Source organism: Nothoprocta perdicaria, unplaced genomic scaffold, assembly GCF_003342845.1.
Source record: "Nothoprocta perdicaria isolate Ctin4 unplaced genomic scaffold, notPer1 scaffold_385, whole genome shotgun sequence".
NCBI classification, from domain to species: domain Eukaryota; kingdom Metazoa; phylum Chordata; class Aves; order Tinamiformes; family Tinamidae; genus Nothoprocta; species Nothoprocta perdicaria.
In genome coordinates this window covers 142,424-163,614 of record NW_020455627.1, presented here as the reverse complement: position 1 = coordinate 163,614, position 21,191 = coordinate 142,424, and the positions used below count along the sequence as shown (strand labels likewise).

At 39.9% G+C, this 21,191-nt stretch overlaps 1 protein-coding gene across 1 annotated transcript in view; it reads left to right on the top strand.

Annotated features, from left to right (window-relative positions):
* The first annotated feature begins 4,760 nt into the window (after positions 1-4,760).
* MYO3A (myosin IIIA) overlaps positions 4,761-21,191 on the top strand; it is a 95,912-nt gene continuing 79,481 nt past the window's right edge. The window contains exons 1-2 of the mRNA XM_026044805.1: positions 4,761-4,928; positions 9,397-9,531. Coding sequence (XP_025900590.1) covers positions 4,761-4,928; positions 9,397-9,531 — 303 coding nt within the window. The remainder of the gene's footprint in view (positions 4,929-9,396; positions 9,532-21,191) is intronic.

Here is a 21,191-nt window from a genome sequence, read left to right as displayed (position 1 = left end):
ACAGGCAATGCGASCTAGTGTTGTCAGCTCCTGCTGACATCTGCTTCCCCTGACAAAATGGGAAGCTGATGGAGAAATTGCAGGGTCACSCTTTGTGCAAGACCTGTCTGGTTGAACAGAAGTAGTGTTTGTAATGGAAAGAGGAAATAATGTGGACAAATAGGAGTTATGAAGATCTGAGTAGGTGGATTTTAAATTGAATCCATAAGTGTAATTGTCAAGATTAGTAAACACAAGAGTGTTTACAAGGAGACAAGATGCTGCCAAGAACGTAAAGGCTGCATATTTAAGTCATATATGAATAAGCACCTACGTTACTAATCACCTAGGCTCCGTATATGGAGTAGGATGAACTGTATGGACAAATGCTCTTATTCTCAGCTGCTTACAGAGGAAATTCCTGTGCTTTGGGTTTACATGATGAGTAAGTGTGTTCAGAAACTAATTGGGGGCTGGTTGAAGGCAGTAGTGAACTTTAATGAAGGCAGTAGTGAACTTTAATGAAGGCAGTAGTGAACTTTAATGAAGGCAGTAGTGAACTTTAATGAAGGCAGTAGTGAACTTTAATAGTAAAACTTAGAATGCTGAGGGTTTTTTGCGGGGAGGGAGGTAGGTTTTTTTTTTTTTTTAAACTATTACAAATATCAACGTAAAATGCAGTGTTCTAATGTGAGATTTAGGGTCTATTGTGCTTGCAAGCCAGGTTGCAGAAGCAGGAACTATTCCTGCTTAGCACTGTTCATGCTTTGTGGTCTTGACCATAAAGCCTTCCATAGGACAATTTTGCAGAGGTCTGAATTTCTCTTTATGGTTTCTTTTAATAATAGCCATACTTCAGTGAGCTGCCATGGCGTCCGTGTAATGGCCTACAAGCATGTTTCATGATATCTTCCCTTCCCTTTCTTTGCTCCTTTGCTCCTTCCATTCAAGTTAGATGTTGAAACTGATGGGGAATACTGAAATTTGCTCTCTGATATGGCTTGAGGTGTCTCTGAGCGTCTCTGCTAAGTGGGCTGAGATCTGCTGCATACAGGCTGTATGTTTGGTAACATGACCTGTGCCATTAAAAATCACCTAGGGCTGGCTCACCTGGGAAAAAAACCCTTCTCCATTCTGTGTTCCAGCCAAATCACCGGCACCAGATACACCTGTTTGGCACACATGTACACATATGTGAAGTGGGCTTCTTTTCAACTCCAAAACTGCCTTTTTTGCTTGTTTTGGAAAAAAAACCCGTGCATTTAGTTATTTTTCCTGAGCGTACTGAGAGGTGTTTTGGAAGTTTTTTATAGAGGTTCAAGGGTACATTCATAGCTCAGAAATTTGGGTCAAGTAATAAGTTGGGTCAAGTTTCTGAAGTAAATTTTAATAGTGAGGACTATGATAAATTACCCAGCTATTGTGGCACCCAGACATATTTCAGAGACAGTCCTATATTTTTTGAAATATGAGATTAAACCATTATCAGCTATCTCAACTACACTAAAGATGTAATAAACCATTATTCATCACTCAGAAGACTTGAAATCATTCTATTTAATATATTTTGATAATAGAAGTGAAAGCTGAACAATTTGTATGCTAGGGCTTGTTCTTAAATGTGGTGGAAGTGAGGAAAGAATGTTCAATATAACTTGTTCAAGTCATTGAACAAGTTGAAGCTGTACATCTATGTAACTTACATTATCTATATATGTTATAACTTATATTATCAATATAATTTATTCAAATCAACAGTTGAAGCTGTACATCTAAAGACCAAGGATTAGTTTAAATATTTCTTTCTAGAACAGTATTCCTAAATTATTGAACTGCGTATGATAGTTAGGTTCAATAAGGTAGTTAGGTTCAATAAGGATAAGTGCAGAGTCCTGCACCTGGGGAGGAATAACCCCAGGCACCAGTACAGACTAGGGGTCGACCTGCTGGAAAGCAGCTCCATGGAGAGGGACCTGGGAGTCCTGGTKGACACTAAGTTAACCATGAGTGAGCAGTGTGCCCTCGTGGCCAAGAAGGCCAATGGCATCCTGGCCTGCATCAGGAGGAGTGTTGCCAGCAGGTCAAGGGAGGGGATTCTGCCCCTCTACTCAGCTCTGGTGAGGCCGCACCTGGAGCACTGGGGGCAGTTCTGGGCTCCCCAGTATAGGAGAGACGTGGAGCTTCTGGAGAGGGTCCAGAGAAGAGCAACCAAGATGATTAAGGGAGTGGAACATCTCCCGTACAAGGAGAGGCTGAGTGAGCTGGGCCTGTTTTCTCTGGAGAAGAGAAGGCTCAGAGGGGATATGATTAACATGTATAAGTTCAGGAAGGGAGAATGCAGGGAGGAAGGGGACAGGCTGTTTTCACTGGTGGCCAGTGACAGGACGAGGGGTAATGGCCATAAGCTGGAGCACAGGAAGTTCCATCTCCAGGTGAGGTGGAACTTCTTTACTGTGAAGGTGATAGAGCAGTGGAACAGGTTGCCCAGGGAGGGTGTGGAGTCTCCTTCTTTGGAGGTCTTCCAAACCCGCCTGGATGCCACCCTGTGCCTGCTTGAGCAGGAAGGTTGGACTAGATGATCTCTAGAGGTCCCTTCCAAGCTTGAATATTCTATGATTCTGTCTGACTCTGCCCTAGAATAAATATGTGAAGCTGAGCTTTGAATTCCTACATGTTGGTATTCTTTTAGCTTAAAACTGAGGTAATAGTCATCTTTTCTTTCAACTTTCACATATCTCCTAGAATAAGCTCTTTGGGTCAGGGACTCTTACTGTGCACTCCTATAGGACATAGGAGGGCCTAAATCTTGATGGACTTCTGTGTATTCTCCAGACAAGAATCTGTATGTAGACAGACACCAGTATGAGTTGAACACCTCTGTTCTCTAGAAGGTCTTTGTTGATGGCTCCTTAATCCCTTTCACCCCACAAAATTTGCCATGCTAGACAAATAGGTAACCTGAATTTTAAAAAATAGTGCTCAGAACTTCTGTCACTGCGATATTACTGAAAGCAAGAGTTTGGAATTATGAATCACAATTCCATTATCACCTCAAAAGATTTTTTTATCTTGTATAGTCTGTTAAAAGCTATACACAGTGCATGTAAAAACAGTTTACCCTTATCTTTGAGTACCATTTTGTGGGTGAACGGGGTGGGGGAAGTTTCATGAATCAGAAGTGTTAGTATTATTTTTGTTGATTCTCTGGAAAAGATGGTATTGACTGGAAATGGTAATGCCTCTTAAGGTATGGATGAGTGCTAAGTATGAGGTGGAAAGGTCTTCAGAAAGTGCAGCCTGACTGAGTAATGTTTATAGGAATCCTGGTGGAGGGTTAGGTAGAAGGATAGAGAAAATCTTGAATGTGGAATGGAAATTCGGAGATTTGCATGCAAAAGCTTCATGTCTCCAAGTCTTGATCCTTTATATAAATAAGCTTATCTCTCCTTTGACCTTAACCTGGATTTGTGTTATGGGAGATTTCACAGTACCAGGTAAAATTAGGTCATTTTATTCCCACGGCCCTTGAAATCAAGATGCTTGACCACTATTCCTGGGGCAACAGACTCTATAGGTTTCCTGGTGTTAGGGGAGTATTTCCCCACTTTGCTGCCTGAGCTAATATAGAGATTGATAATATAGTTGCATGTTGGTTTTATAAAATAAAAAGAAGAAAAATCTTCTGACTGATTAGTGAACTAAGCAACCAAGAGCAGAACAGCAGGAATAATCAGGAAATTAAAGTCCCCCRAAGAGCTTGTATCATCCAGTGGAAAATTAGTCTAAAATATGCCTGAAGTGGCAGTGTGCAGTTCTGATAATTTAAAGGGATAATTCAAAGATAATGTTTGTATAGTTGTCCATTTCAGCTAGGTCTAGTTGATATATGTACTGCTGAATAAAGAAACTATGGCCAGCATGGGGAAAGTCACTGATGAAACTAAAGCCATTGAGTTCCCTATTAAAAAAGCAATACAGTATCATAGTGTAATTTATGGCACTGGCTCAGTACAGTATAAATTGAGTGTTTTAATGCCTGGTAAAGGTTGGCTTTCTTGGTGAGGGGGTGTCCTCTGCTTTTTGCCTACTTTTTAAACAATATGTAAATTTTGAATGCCAGTGTGAACAGTAATAGTGAAGTTTATCCATCATTGACCAAGGCAAAGGTGTAATCTTTCCTTTATGGTATGTAAAATAGGTTTTAATGAATATATATCAGTAAGCATATTTTTCATGACTGTGAATGTTTTCTCTTTAGGAAACTGTAGTACTGTGAACAGATCTGTTGAGGTTAATCTATATAAAGTATACATAAAAATGAAAATATTCAGAGTGAGATTATAAAATTGTTTACTATTAAAGTCTGAATGAATCTAATGCTGCTCCTTAAGAGAATTTTTCACTCTTGCTTCCTGATTCTTCCCACTAGAGCCAAATTCTTTCAGCTTTTATGTAACAGTAATCTGTGAGCAAAGAGTAACGCTTTAACTTTATTGAGGTCTATGGGAAAGTTCCCACTGACTTCYCCCAGACCTGAAGTTTGTCCAGAGGGTCATTTGAATCTCCCTTCATTTGATACTGAGCTGGCTGCACATGTGTATTAAGTGYAGTCTTCCTTGTTCCTTGAGCTTTCAGTATATGTTTCCTGTGTGCAAAAACATTTCTAGTATTTGAGATAGGGATATATATTTCTTTTCATATTTGTAGTGAGTCACTTGTTATTAATCATTTATTCAATGAATACTGAAACTCTCATTTCTTCTTAGGAACCGGCTATTGAGATGCTTCCGTTAACTGGGAAAACAATAATATTTGATAGTTTTCCTGACCCGTCAGACACATGGGAAATAATTGAAACTATTGGCAAAGGAACATATGGAAAAGTTTTCAAGGTATTAAATAAGAAAAATGGCAGCAAAGCAGCAGTCAAAATCTTGGATCCTGTTCACGTAAGCTACTTAAATTACTTGTATTTCTATTTCATGTTCAACCGTAACTTAATTTATTATGTAATCTTTTTTCTTTAAGCTTGATCTATTGTATAGAATTCATAGGGAAACAAATTGCTTCAATCTATTAACTAAACTATATTTTCTAGCCATCAAAGCATTATTCACTTGATAATGTGGCCACTACCAAGATCACTTACGATAAAAGTCAAAAAGAGAACTGAACTTGATAACTTTATCTTTGACTTCTCTCATATTTATCTTTTACTTTCGGGGGGGGGGGAAAAAGATCTGAATATGGAATATGGATTTTGAATATGGAGTACCAATATCTCATAGCTCTGCTCTTACTCCTTTTCCTTTTACATTTAAAAATACGTGACCTTCCTATGGTTAGTAGGTATCATGTAGTATGTGCCTTAAGCCATATGTTTTGAGTGCATGCTTCTAGCTGAGTGACATGTTATGAGTGACACTTCAAAAACAGAACAAAATAGGACTTTGTTATTGCTTCTGAATTTTCAGAATGTGTCAAAGTACTTAAATATCAGAAAATGTTCATCTTTTTCAAGTGCAAAATATACAGGCAATAACTTCTACACATAAAGTACCAGGCAAACAGGAGTTGAAATTGCTATGTTGTAGAGCGTGTTTTGTTCCCAATAACTTGCACTTCTTCGGTGGCAAATTAATGTTCGGAGTTGGGAAGAATTTTGTCACATTAATCTGGTTTGTAGAGGCAGACCCCATTGTCTTTGGTRGTGTTGCACCTGGCTGCTTGGGATTCTCAAGAACTGTAACCTGCAAAACACAGAGGAGTTGTTGTTGCTACCTTGMCAGCCAAATGGCTCCTGTAGTCATGAGTCCTGTGTTCTTGCATGGTGAGATCCTTGGGAGGAAGARGAGCACGTCCTGCCTCGCGTGCTGCGGCCTGCGCTCCGGGCCTGCACGGCCTCACACGAGGCCTGGGCCAATGGCCATCAAACTACAGACCCATGGACGTTAACTCCATGAAATGTGTTCACTCTCTTGCGTTACTTGTATGTTCCCTGTTGCTGTGCTGTTCCCCTCRCTAAGCTTTCAAAGCAGCACCAAGGGCTCATCTCATTTCAGCATCACAGACCTCGTCAAAAGCAACCATGATTCACAGCCGAGCGATAAGGATCGCTGTGAATTCAAATGTGCTGTGAACAATTTCGACTCTGTTGCTTTACGTAAACAAAGTTATTTGTTTTGAATAAGCAGGACTGGCTTGCAGTTGGTGTTCATCTAAATGCCTGTGAGGCAGGAAATGCTTCTACTACAGTCTGTTTTTACAGGAACTCGGGAATGATTCTCAACCAGCAACTAGTTGTAGAGGGGACCATTGAAGGAATTGGGAAAACTTTCAATGTTGTATAGTCTTTGACAGTTGTAATAAAAAAGGAAAAGGTTGAAAATGGGAGGAAATAAAGATTCTGCTAGGAGGAGAAATGTAAAGAATAGAATGTGAAGAAGCCAGAAGAAGTAAGAGAGGTACCTGGGGTAAAGAGGCAACTTTGGAAACTTAAGGAGGAAAAAATTAGAACTGTTAAAACCAGGTCCCTTTAATGAAAAAGTTGGATTGAGTACCATCTCCTTGTTGTTTCTTTGGAAAACCGTATATATATATATGTATGTTTGTTCTTGAGATGACTTGAAAATTATTTTTGTCTCATCTTAAGTGATAGAAACCCTAGTAGTTAGCTGACATCCATAAAGTGGGAATTTTCAATTGAATACATTGGAAAAAGTAGTCTTCTAGCACATTCCTGGTATTTTTCAAAGAASGTAGACGCTTTGTTTTTGAGAAGTTCATCTTATTTGAAAATTAGATTCCCCCCCACAGTGAAATTTCTAGTGGAAAAGATGGCTTGTTCAGTAGCCAAAGAGGTGAACTGAGGATGTGTAGTTGATAGTAATGTAGTCAGTAATGCAGTCAACATTAAACTCAGGGACCTTAATTTTYAACTGAATATATACACCTTTTTATTTTAAACTATCCTTTTACTCCATCCTATTTGTGGGATGTCTTGGAATAGCTATTGAAGGTTAGAATGTTAGAAACAAGTGAAGGGAATTTACTAGGCTGCCTGTTTGTAGAAACAAAGTATTATTGGTGGCTGCAGAGGGAGCCATTGCRATGAAGAAGAAAAAGTGCTTTAGAGATTTTTCTTTTACATTTTGTGKTTTTTTTTCTTTGAAAATAAATTCTGCATTATGTGACTTAAGGTAGACTTAAAAAGATTATGGGAGTGCTTTTATCACCAACTATAACTGATATTGGCAAATTGATATARGAAATTACCTTATTTAGGTGGTGTGTGATTTGAGGAAAGCATTTCATGTTTAATTCTTTTAGACCCTTCAAATTCTCTGAATATCAGCTCAGATTTTTGAAGCTGACCAGGTAAATGAAGGTGTTGAGAGCAGATGAAGATGAGACTGAGCATGTTCTTAGTTTTGTCCTCAGGGCTCCTTGGAAATACTGTTGCACTTTAGGACTCCAAGCCATATTAGCCTGTGTTTAACTTCACATGAAGACATTCCTGTGCTGTTTCTAAAAGAGGTGCTCTCCTTTGCTATRTTCTGTGTAGCTATATGTTAAATTCAACCAAACTACCAAGTTTTCTTCTCTCATAAAATGCAGGGGATGATATTTTTTTCCTTTCCATTATGGATAGAATTAATATTCTATTCATTTTCTTTTTCCTCTTTCCATTTCTCCTCATAATGGTAAAAATTTCATAAAATTTGAGTATCCTTCAGGAGAAAGATACGTCTATTAAATCACAGTAGGACACAGAGCTAATTCTCTTCCACTTTCCCCAAGGCAACCATATCTTTTTAGTATAGTTTTTAGATTTTGTCTCTCTGGTGTTTCACTTTGATTTCTCCTTCTGTTTTACCAGATTATCTTTCTTCATCCCCTCCCTATCTTCCATTCTTTCTTCCCTCTCCCTCTTAAATGGCTTGGTTCTTTCATCCTTTCTTCTAGTCTTATTTTTTGGCAATATTCTGTGTTGTGCTGATGAGAAATTAACGTAAAGTGAGTTCTTCCTTTCTGAAAAGAGAGGAGAAAAGGAAAACAKTTTTTTCCCTGCTCCAGTGAGAAGTCTGTAAAGTCTGGCCTTGTGAGAGGACTTAGTGTTRTAATGTGAATGTGAAAATTTAACAGTCCAATTCCTCCATATACTGCAGAAGGGAGAAAAAAAGGGGGAAATTCTTTGAGACCTGCCAAAAAGTGGCCAAATATGAAAATCATATGTTWGTTTTAATGTTGGAGATATCTGTATAGGAAACAGGTGAGTGAAACTCTCATGTGGCAATGTAGGGACAGATAGTTGTGGTGCTGATTGTGCTGAGAGGAAATATCTGTTGCTAGGGATATTCTTTTTCTCTACTGCTGTCACTTCCATTTAGTGGTTGTGGGGCAGGAGATTTTCAGTACTGAATAAATGCTTTATACTGCGGTGTGGTTAATGGCTTTCATATCCTGCCTCTAAAATTGATTTTTTTCACCTTTTATGTCTTCCAATGGATTTAATAGTATAACTGGTGTTTTTTTTTTTTTTTTTTTTTTAACCCCAAGAACTAAACAGTGGAGGGGCAGGCTGCAGATGGTCCCCCTCATCCTGTGACCAGGATGGGTTGAATACCTTCTCAGCAGGATTGAACCACTCTGCTAGCATCTTTCTTTGGGCTCTTCCAGGACTCAGAGGGAAGGAGTCACTTGAGTTGCCCAATGCCTGCAGTCGCTGGCACCTGTGTTTGGTCTGAAAGGGCTTATGCAGGATATGGTGCAAGGCTGACAAGCCTTGTCCTCCCCTCCTGCCTCCCAGAGGGCTTCCCTCATTATGTAAGAAATCCTAAATCTGTAACAAAAGACCGACAAAAAGCCACTATTCTTGTAGACCAGAGGGAGAAGCCAAGGAGATCGTGGATATCGTTAGTTTCTATGATAGCAGGGATGATATTAGAAAAGTTTCCAGAGGATTCCAGAGGATTCCAAAAATAATAAAATATGGCTGCCGAGCAGTTTGGTTGTGCACAGAAGGGGGAAAAGGAGTAATTCCAGCTGCACTGTTTCTAGCCAGAGACAGCCTTGAGACCAGAGAAATAACTTGTGATTTCTGGATACCCCGAGACATCTGCCCCCAAAACTCAACTCCTTCAAACCCACTTGGGGGTTGAAGTGACTTCATGTGGGTTTTTATTCACCAGATGTGGCTAYCCTGAAATGCAACTTTCCCAACTTCTGGGGCCCCTCTGACATCTTTTGTGCTTTAGCCAAAGTTGGCGAAAGATCCAGTAAAAAACAGGTGATTCCTTTGTACTGGATACACAGAGCCAAGCCTCGTAATGGCCTGAAAGCCCTCTGTGGTGTGTGTGAGTGCTGCATGCATGTCATGGCTTTGCTAACTGCTGTGTTTCTCGTTTGTGGCACTAGGATATTGATGAAGAAATTGAAGCCGAGTATAACATTCTGCAAGCTCTCTCTGATCATCCCAATGTAGTCAAGTTCTACGGCATGTACTATAAGAAAGATGTGAAAAATGGAGATCAGCTCTGGCTGGTACTTGAGGTAAAAATTCAGAAAGTGGCTGACTTGTCTATATTAAGTATAAGTCAACAAATTAGATGCAAGTTTTCTCTTGTTTTTCTTTAGTGTGGTTGTATATGTAGTGGTAAATACTGTTGTTTCCTTTTCTTARCTTTCTCAAGTCATAATGTGCTTTGATTTCAGCATTCTAATTTTGTAAATTTGTACTGTTAATGCTGTGTCTTCAGAACTAGAGTACAAATGCTACCTCTCAAATAGGAATTGATTGGATTTTCTGCCTAAAATCTCTCTTTGATGAAAAGCTTGTCATGGAAATCTTCCTCCAATATCACTTGTTTACGTATCACTGAGCTATGGTATAACAGTTAAAGTAACCAATAAGATTATGTATGTATTTTTTTTTCCAAAAGACATGATAACACTTTTTGAGTTTTTTTTCCACAACTAGAATACACAGATGAGTGTGTGTGTGTGTGTATATATATATATTATATATATTAAAACAAATAAGCCCAGAAAAAATAGGTTACTGTCCTTACTCGTTTGTGAAGTATTGTTGACAGCAGTTAGATTTATCCAAATGAAATCAGAGGAAAGCAGGACCTATACATTGTTTCAAACTTCAGTTTTGACTAATCTGGGAGCAAAATGCTTCATCATTGCTGTTTTCATACACTGTCTGAGACAAATTCTGCAAAGTTTTCCCCTTTACTTCCCCAAGAGAGGATTCTCCTTGATGTTTCAGGAATGGCCTCAGAATGACACACAGGCAAATGAACAATGTTTCCACCAGGAATAGTGCAACTTTCACAACAGTCAGGGCTCTTCCTGATGTTCAGTCTGTGTGTGGTAAAGTTGAGATTGAAGCATTGTTGTATTTTATCACTTGCCACCTAAGCTGATAGCAACAGGATCCTTTGTTGGAAACAAGCTCTAAAAATATAAGGTCTAAGAGCTTTTCCAAAAATGTCTGTCTTGCATAGATATTTTTTTAACAATATTTTCCCATGGAAATCATAATAAGTGATAGGKTAGACTGAAGTCAAAAGACACCAGCTCCTCATATAGTGACAATCTTTGAAAATCTAGCCCTTATTGTGTCTGTTGGGCACTTGAACCTCCATCTGTGAAACTTCTGGCATATGAAGGTCTGATGCCAAACAGTCAAGGTAAGACAGACTGTGTGAGGAATTTAAGTGTTTGTATTTTAACTTTATTTTTGTCATGGCTTTGTTTTTTAAAGGTGGAAAATGTAAGCTATATATGGAGTATATATTTCATATTTCTTCCTTGGGCACAAAGCTGTATGCATGCATGGTGTCTGTAGCTGAATCTTGGATGCTTTCCGTCACTGCATATGTAAAAGTRTGTGAATTCAGTGGGTTTTAATTGGTGTATGCATGTAAACATGAATCCATAGAAAGTTAAGTTCTAGAAACTAATATTGTAAGACTTTCTAATGTCATAGAATCATAGAATGCCGAAGGTTGGAAGGGACCTCAGAGGTCATYGAGTCCAACCCCCCTGCTCACGCAGGGTCACCTAGAGCACGTGGCACAGGGCTGCATCCAAGCGGGTTTTAAAGATCTCCAAAGAAGGAGACTCCACAACCTCTCTGGGCAGCCTGTTCCAGTGCTTTGTCACCCTCACAGTGAAGAAATGTGATCAGCTTTTTTTGGTGATATGGTAACCTAACTCTTTTAACTCAGCATTTTTATACAGAGGTGGCCTACAGGAATGAATACGAAAAAATGATACAACCAAGTGGAATAGGAGTATTCCTACTCAGCTCATTAACACCCTAATTGCTGTAGGCCAAGCTAGGAGAAGTTGAACACCTGTGCCTGAGTGGATGCTCTTCCAGTCGCACTTCCAGCAGTGAGCGGTGCTGGAGAGGCCTCCTGCAAGGCTGATTAAGCTTTGTCATGTGCAACCAGAGACACAAGCAGAAGAAATTAGCTATTCAGTCTGTGATGAAAAGAAACCACTTGAGTATTGTATTTGGGATGAATCAGCCAAGCAGTTTCATGTCAGCAGACATCAGTGTGGTGACAGTGCTAGGGCAGTGTGTGCTGTAGCCTGTTTCTGTCTGCCCTGCATGTAGAGAAGGGAAAGGATCTGACATAACTGGAAATCAGCTGATGGGACGTGGAGCTGAGAGGCAAGTCATATCAGGTCCAGCAGAAGAGCAGGCAGGTCAAGGGCATGGACCAGCAAGAGGAACAGCACTTGCATCCAATATACTGAGGGGGCAGGAGGAGGAACTCGTAAAGCCTGAATGAAGGACTGAAACACTGCAGGAGGGTATTGCACAATTTTTATGTGGTACTCTGAGTCAGGAGCCAAGAGCTGAAATGGAATATATTTTCATAGTTCACTTCCTGTGCAGATCAGGTAGAACTTAAAGAAAACACTACATTTGCATTTTTAAAGACACATTTTTGTCAAGTTTAGGATTTGGATTTGCAATTCATAGAAGGCAGCACTAGTTTTCTTTATATTTTACCATTCTCAGTATTTTTTATTTTTATGCTTAGGAAATATGGGGTGTGTCACTTGTTTATAATAGTAATCAGTAGATTTTTTTTTTATGAGTTAAGCTGAACTTGGTGGGGAGGAAAGATTGGGTGGAACAGCTTCTGACTGAAAAGTACAGTTTTGTAAGACTGAAACATTTTGTAGAGACTTTTCCATTTCTGGAGGAGTGGAGGGAATTTTTGAAAAGATACAGAAATAAATCTCTTTGACTCTGTACTGCGGAAGTCTGACAGAACTTTAGGTGCTTTTATTTTTTTCTACTGCATACATGAACACTTAAAGAATGTGATGATATAAAACTGGGTGAAGTGACTGACGCTGCAGAGGGCTGCGCTGCTGTTCAGAGGTACCTGGACGTGTTGGAGAGTTGGACAGAGAGGAACCTCATGAAGTTCTACAAGGACAAGTGCAGAGGAGGAATAACCCCAGGCACCAGGACAGATTAGGTGTTGACCTGGTGGAGAGCAGCTCGGCAGAGGGAAACCTGGGAGTCCTGGTTGACACCAAGTTACCCATGAGTGAGCAGTGTGCCCTCGTGGCCAAGAAGRCCAATGGGGTCCTGGCTGCATCAGGAGGAGTGTTGCCGGCAGGTCAAGGGAGGKGATTCTGCCCCTCTACTCAGCTCTGGTGAGGCCGCACCTGGAGCACTGGGRGSAGTTCTGGGCTCCCCAGGACAAGGGGGAGGTGAAGCCTCTCGAGAGGGTCCAGCGGAGAGYGACAAAGATGATTAAGGGACTGGAGCTTATATTCTGTGAGGAAAGACTAAGTGAGCTAGGCCTGTTAAGTCTGGAGAAGACTGAGAGGAGATTTGATCAATATGTGTAAGTACTTGAGGGGAAGTGGCCAAACTCTTCTTGGTGGTGGCCAGTGACAGGACAAGGGGGCAGTGGGTACAGGTTGAAACACARGAAGTTCYATCTCCAYGTGAGGAAGAGCTTCATTCCTGTGAGGGTGACAGAGCCCTGGAACAGGCTGCCCAGGAAGGTTGTGGAGTCCCCTTCTCTGGAAATCTTCCAAACCTGCCTGGGTGCTACCCTGTGCTCTGGGTGTCCCTGCTTGAGCAGTTTGGACTAGATGATCTCTAGAGGTCCCTTCCAACCTCAACCCTTCTGTGATTTTTGGATATCCTACTGAGTCAGACCAATGGTCCAGGTAGCCCAGGACTGTCTGCTATGGTGGCCCTAGAAGATGCTGTTGAAGGAGAGTCTGTCCACTTTCTGCAGTCCATTTTCCTCACTCTCTGCAGCACCTGTGATTAATGTATTGTGAATGTCCCTGACTATTGGGTTTACTGTCCACTTGTGTACCCACTAAAGCTGATGAWACTGTCATGTTCCCCAGTCTCCTTTTAGAGCACACAGTTTTGAATTTTGTGGGAAAATTATTTACTAGTTACTATATGCGATTTCATATAGTAGAATATGGATTTTTGGCATTGTGAAAACATTTCTGCAGCATAATGTTTTTGATTGTGTAGCAAAAAAATCAGAATTTCGAAATATAGAATCCACTTTGTGACATGAGTATGTTGCAGTTTCCAGTGAACTGAAAGCTCTATTTTCTATCCATCTGTAATATTTATCCATCTGTAATAAAATACTTTTACAAACAATGCCTGAGTAGGTAAGACTATCTGTGCTATTTAGGCACATTCAGGATTAAAATCAGCCTATTTAATCTCTGTTTTCATGAAAAGCTCTTCCTCCAAAGTGTCGTCTTTGTCAGAAGAATCAGGTAGAAGTGTGAGATAAGTCGTGTTTGGAACCTGCTTTTCCAAAGCAGCAGCATGTTAGTTTTTTATACTTCCTCAGCCTTTTTGTATCAGAAAATAAATGCATTAAGGAGATTGGAAGTTTATATAGTACTACATTGTTGCAGACAGGTTGGTATACTTTGAGTCTGGTCTTCTGGATGTTTCTTGATGTTAATTAAACCTGTTCTTTAGTCACTGATAACTCAAAATTATAGAAAGATATCATGAAGGATTATTATGATCCAGTTGGCAGATATGACTGCTAATTAAGTGTCTGTGGTGATTCAAAATTGCTATTTAACTTTGATCTTTAAAAGTTAACATCAAGGTGGGGTGTGGAARTTAAAATGTACAAATGCTTATATTTGCTCTTTACATCTTTGCAACACTTCTGCTTATATTRTTTTTTTCTTTTTTTCCTTTTTTCCCAAAAGAGAAAAAAAATATTAAATACAATAACTAGGAGCTCCTGGGAGACGTAAACTAGACTTTACAGAAAACAACTGCAGTGTTTCAGCTCACCTAGTATTCTTTGCAAGGATAGACAAGGTTCCAGCCCCTTATGGGGATAGGGTTTGATCTATGTGAGGACACTTTATGACCACTCTCTAGCTGATTGATGTATGAAAAGAAGAATAGACTGACAATATGCCAGGCTACCCAACTGCCAACCTGCTATGCCAAGGTAACAGGAGACCAGAGCTACCAGATTACTCCTGCTGCTTTGCTCAGCTTGGATGAGCTCAGACATCTAATCAAAATGCTTTTAACTGTATTTAAGAACTGTGGGAGGACGTGCCTGACATTATTATTGGGTGGTAAACACATAGCAAGCTTGGGGAGAAAGTGGCCATTTAGTATAGTTCTTACTTATGAATTATGAGGGCAGTTGCAAATGTCTACTGAGTACATGAGAGGCTAAGATTCCCAGATGTAAATCCACTCTGTATTTGCTCTTATAAGAATAACCATTGCTTTTTATAAGAACCACCGCTGAACTCGTGCCTTGACAGTGCACCTGACACAACATGCAGACTGTTGTCCCAAGTATAATCAGTTATTCTTTCTGCCTCAGTACTAAAGGTCAGTCTTCATTGCAGAGGGCTCACGTCAACATTTAAAGCCCAAGCAAAYAAATGGATTTGGAAATAGGGAGCCAAGGGGATAACAGTTGCAGTCTCAAACTGCCACAAGAATTTGTTAGCAGAGGATAGTTATTAAAGAAGGATCTGAGGGAAGACAGTGGAGTGGCTTTCTGGTTGTTTTGGCCACTGCTTCAAAGCAAAAAGGAAGATGTGTTATGCTTACAATTAGCAAGTGAAGGATGCTTGGCACTGTGGGTTAATGAGAGCTGTGAGGAGATCTGTTGCTGTCTAAGGAGAGGGACTGTCTGCTCTAGGTCTGGAAAGTAAGAGCAAGCAGCCCATGTTTGGTGTGACTGAGAAGGCAGAGTCAGAGCTGAGTTCTCGAAGGAAGAACGGCACGGCTGGAGGCGGCTGCTTAGGAACAAGGCCTTACTGAGGCTCAGAAAACAAGGTGCTGCAAATGTACATCAGCAGGGTTGTGCTGGCCTTGGATGAATCTGTTGTGCTGTTACTCAGAATATACATAATTGGTATGTGGAGAGGAAAATCAAACAAATAGGACACTTACAAATGTCTGCAAATACTGACTGTGGTCACAGACAGCCCTAGAATTCATGAAATATGCATGCATTTTCCTCACAGCTTCATAAATGAATGGTGACAGTGTGATTTACATACATGTCAGATGAAGAAAAATGTGTATAATTAATGCCCAGATCTTGTGTTGCTAGTGGTTTTAGATCCTTCTTGACCTACTTCACATAGAAGAATGTCTCATGTTGCCTTTTAGACATCACATGCAATTCTAATATTTGGTGAAATTCCYTTAAAAGCAAAAAGCAACTCTGTTGTGTTTTATAATGTCTCATCTGTGAAAAATAATTATGATCTAAAGAGACAGCAGCCTGTGGAGAAAGTAACTGAGTGAAAGCAGCAGGTCCAATTGCCAGACAGTTGGGGAAATGAGGTTTATTTTCACTTGTGGAGTTGAGGTGCTAACAGTACTATTTTCAATTGCAATGTAGTGTGCTATAAAAGAGCAAATAGAAAATGTAGTTATCAATATTTTTTGAAAAATTGAGGCTGAGATGGACAAAAGCATGATAGGAACTTTTAAGATGAAGACAACTATAGTAATATATAATCAAATTCAGGCCACTTTCCTATCTCCACACACATAAAGCAAGGTGGAAACATATCACCCATGTATTGCTGCTGGTGTTTGACATAACAGGGATGAAGCTTTAGCTGCTTGAGAGGTGGGAGATTTGAATGAAGTTAAACATGAGGAAAGAAACTGAAAGAATAGAAAGACTCTTCAAATTTAACCCTGCCAGTAAATGATGGTGCATCTACTTCCAATTCTTTATATTTGTTTTTATGAGCTCTGTAGCAGGACTAATCATTTCTGTGCWCTAGGTAAATAGATCCTTTTAGAAAGCTCTTTGGGTAGTGAGCGTGTGCAGGCACRTGCACCCGACTGACATGCACAAACTCTTTGCAGCACGTTGCTGCTTTTCTGCAACCCGGGCTGGCCTGTTGCTTGCCAGTGGTGTTCGTGCTAAAGCAGATTGGGGGCAGAAACAAATGGCTCCGAGCAAGGCAGGCACTTCTGGCTTTTCCTCTTGCTGTGCTTTTCAGTGTCCTAAGGATCCTTGTGGCTATTAGCGAGGCGTTTTTCTCTCCATTAGCTTTATCCCTGTCCGTTCGCGGCTAATGGCGTTATCACTCTTCATGCCACCTCTCAGCATGTGGAAGAGAGATGTTCTTGAAGAGCAGCTTTGGGTTGTTCACGATCTGGGAAATTCGGYTGAAAAAAATTGCAGTCTCTATGCCATCCTTCCCCAGATGCTCCCATTGCAGGAAGGGCCAGAGCCGAGAGAGGGGCTGGCGACGTGATTCCCTTTTGGGATGTTGCTCTGTGGGTGATTTCAGACTAGTGCATCTGAACTTCAGCATACAATTAAACAAGACCATTAGGTCTTCCTTTTAGGTGTTTTTGTGGACCAAGCAGAGATGAACCTATCTGAGATAAATTTCAATATCTTTAGTTTATCTAGAGTGCCTTCTTGTTGTATGGGTAACTTTTTTTTTTYCTTTTCAGTATTTACAGTATGTCTTCATTAGATACAACAGTTATACAGACATGTTTCCATCTGTGTGGAAATAAAGGCAATTTTTTGCAGTTCTGAAAACTGCAGACTGAAGCTGTTCMTTATAGTATAATAAAGCATTGTAATAAGAGAGCAGATATCAATTTTTTTTAGATTGAGATTTACTATTAAAAATTATCTTTCMGAAAATCAGCATAGTGGAAAACAAATAGTCCTTTTTGGTTAGGGAAGGATGGTGTGATTTGTCAAAATATTATCAGATATTTCCAAATGACATGTAGAGAAGAAAAAAATGAGCAGTTGAAAATTGACTTTTTCTTATTTTTTTAATGTGGATTATTTTTCAGTGATGTCTTTGGTTATAATTGCTGCATTCAGACCAATATGCAATACTTTGATCCATTACATGTCTAAAATGGCCTTGATTTCTTCATTTCTAATATGCACCTCTTTGCTTGCCAATTATAGCTATTTTTCATTCTTAAATTATATGCTGTTTTCTGAAGATCAAAGATTTGTCTACAACCATCATTTGTTGAGTCAAAATTTTAGTAAATACTTGTAATCTTTTTGCAAAATTAGTATTTGATATTACATTCTTTGCACAGCCCAAATCCTTTTAGGCAGTTGTTGAACTTATATTGTTGCCCCCACCTTAATGCGGTATTTATTGCAAATACAGAAAACTTGGCTGATTCTGATAAACCTCTAACAGTTTTGGCCAAGTAAAGCAAAATCCTAAGGAAAAAAAGTGGGGTTTGTTTGTTTGTTTTTATTCTAACATGTGATTTAGTAGTCTCTTAGTAATACTCCTCAAATTCTAATAGTTAACGTTATTTTTGATTGTATCTTTGTTAAAGATGTGAGGATAAAAACAAACAATCAAAACCATAGTTTACTAGTAGGGCCATTCGTAGAACCCAGATTTCCAAGCTTGCCTTAGCTTTCCTGGGAGATAGCATCAAAGATGAGAATGTTTGGGGTAAGACTCATCTCATGTAGCTTCAGACAGCTGAGAGAGGGGGAAAACCTTACACAGGTGATGGGCAGTGCTGCTTGGCTGTGTTTGCTCTCAGTTTGTGTGCAGGGTTCATTTGTGAAGGTTGGGAAGTGAAGCAAGTGGAGCTCCTGGTAGGGGCAGAGAAGGCTGGAGGCTGCAGAGCTTGGGAAGGAGCATTGCAGCAAGGAGCAATGCTTTTGTCTATTGAATAGAAGGAGCAAGGTTTTATCTATTCCTGCTTCCTCCCCCTCTAGAAAGAGCCTTTAGGGGAGCCCTGTTGTTTTAATCTGTGCTTCTCCAGCACTGCTCTCAAACCCAACAGGGAAGATTTCCATTGCAGTCATTTAAATTAGAGTGAATTATATTAAATTATTGTCTTCGTCTAGGAACACAGACATAAAATGAATCATGAGTAGTGTGAGTGTGGCAGTACTTGGAGCTACTCTGTGAATCCTAGCTCCGTGTAGGTAGTTGTAGAAACATGTCACACTATAGGAGAAAACAGGAATTCATCTGCTCACCACTGACAGTCTCAGGTGACGTTGCAGCTTCTTCTTCGTTGTCCTTCCAGCTCTTGGAGACAGAGACAGAGACAGAATGCAACTGTGGAAATAGCTATGTCAARTTGATGCTGTCCTAATCAAGATCTGTTCTGAAAAGCTGAAAATGGAAAGAAATTTGAGTGAAAAAGAGGCAAGTAATTTGAAAAGAGGAAAATAATGGTCCTCACTTTCCTGAGGAAAGGAAGGATGTAAAGGCAGTGGTATTAGGTTAGTGGAGTTTGTGGAAGTACACTTCACCCACCTGAGGGAATTGGTAGGTGGCTGTGCTTAGGAAGGTAAAGAAAGCAGGAGAGCTCCTAAGGAGACTTTGCGAAACACACCAGGAAGCTCAAGAACTCAAAGAACAGGGTCTACCTTTGAGCTTGGAGGACATTAAGTGGGAATCTRCTTTTGGACAATTTCTCTTCATTAATAACACAAACCTGTGGTGGAAACTTGAATTAGAGGCACTTTAGAGAACAGGCACTTTGTGACCCGACTCTGGGCTTCTACTGCATGCATCTCAATTCTCTGTGCATTTCTTGTTTTCTACTTCATCAAGGTATTCTGAAGATATTTTGCAGTCTCTGGAAAAAGAAATAATCCTTTGCAAAAGTTCTGTCTGCTGCCTTCATGGTTTCTTGTGGTGCAAGCATTACAATTACAACTCAAACCCAGTAATTTTGATAACAAGATGCATRGCTTTTGCTGGGGACAGCATGCTAATCAGAAACAGCAGCAATCATAATTATAAACTGCAATATTTAACAACACCCTGGGAAATTTCCAGCCTTGCCATAATGCTAAATAATGTTTATCCTATACTCTTCTGTTAAAGAACTGCAAATTTGAAGGACTACTTTTTCTTTTTTTAAAAGACTCCGTGCCATGTTGCAGATTTTGATCAACATCCCAAAGATATTTCTTCTCCCTTCCTGCTCGGATTCCCACTTGCTGCTGCCAGATTTTGTAAAAAGAAATTCCTGCATCCGCTGTCCAGAACAGCTGGAGCTTGGGAAATCAAGCAGGAGTCCTGCAATTTTCCTTGGCTTCTTTTGAGAAGGGAGAGGAGCCTTTTGCTACACTTACAAGCTTGCATTGAACAGATTTAATTTGTTAGCATCAATGAGGAAAAAAACCACCCTCTGAACTTGAACTTTATCTGCCTGCGTGGTTATAGTGACATGTGACAGCATCCCCTGTRAAAACAGATACTGGAAATGGGAGCAGAGACAGCGTTTTACCCAGGAGATGTTCTTTGGCCTGTAGAAAGGCAGAATGAGGCTAATACCAACCGATGTCGTCACCATCCCCATCTCCTCCCCTTTGGCCCATGCAGCTCAGGGTCAGGGATACAGTGTCTCCCGTAATCTGCTTTTCTAATTGTACTTTGTATTCCAATAATCCCTTTTCCTTTTTTTAGCTGCTTGCATTCTAATTCCCAGCCGTGTTATTTTTCCTCCTGCTATACTAGTAGTCACAAAATTCCAAGTTATCTGATGCAAGTAAAAGTGAAGTTTGACTTGTGCATGAAAGAACCTGTGGCTGTAAATTTTTAAATGAACTCTCTCTAACAGCAGCTTTCCTGCTTTGGGACTTAGTAGAGGATTTCTTTTGTGATGGGTGTGACTTTAGTATCCACAAATTGCTCAGGTGGCCTTTTATGTATCCAGGTGCACTTTTGTCTTGGTCTAAAGTCACCACAGTTTTACTCTCTTGCTTAAGCTGATGCTTTATATCATTTTTATCCTATAATGTAGATATTTATCTTGTAATAGGGATATATATTTTATTAGAAGAGTAGGAAAAAAAAAGTGAAAAACAAGAAGTTTAAAACAGAAAAAAAAAACCATTGCTGTCCTAGGCAATTGGGCTGATACTTGACTGCCTAAATACTGAACAAGGCAGTTTCTGAGGTGTTTGTCTTTTGTCTGCCACCTACAGAAAGAATTTATTCCTTACCTGATTAGTTTAATTTAGACAGAAAGACTAACAGATGCCCAGTTCTGCTACAAAAACAGAARATCTGTCAATAAAAAGCAGAATTTTAATACTAGATGATGAAGAAAAATAGTTGGAAAGCCAGTATCATATTTATGTAATTTATTTCACAACTGTTTTGTCACTCATTGCTTACCAGCCAGACTCTGTGCCCAGAATTGTAAGTACATTAAATTGACTGGAATTGCTATCATCTGTTAGGTTTGATTAAATATGTCAGTGGTGTGGCAAAGTTAAACTAACAGAGAGGCTAGAAGGATAATGGCATTGTGAAAAAAGAGAAAAAAATAAAAGACAGACCAGCCTGGCTAATGACAAGTAAACCCAGTCCTGTTTGGGCATCTGATCCTGGTCTTGAAAWGGGCTTAACCTCGTCTTTTAAGCAGAGACCATGAATTTTTCCCTTCTGTAAACATGTTTGTGATCTGACCAAAGTTAAGGGTGAGGTGAAGTGCATTCCAAGATTCCTGCCATGGAGCATCTGTCAAACAGAGCCTTCACTGGCCTGACTAGGGAAACATCCTGCACCGAGAATGGTAGGGGATGGTGTTTGGGTAGGTGTTGCTGTCAAGCAAGTTCAGTGCAACCTAGGGCTTCCAAGGACAGGCACAAAATTATCATCAGGTTTGGGTACTAAGGTCTATTAAA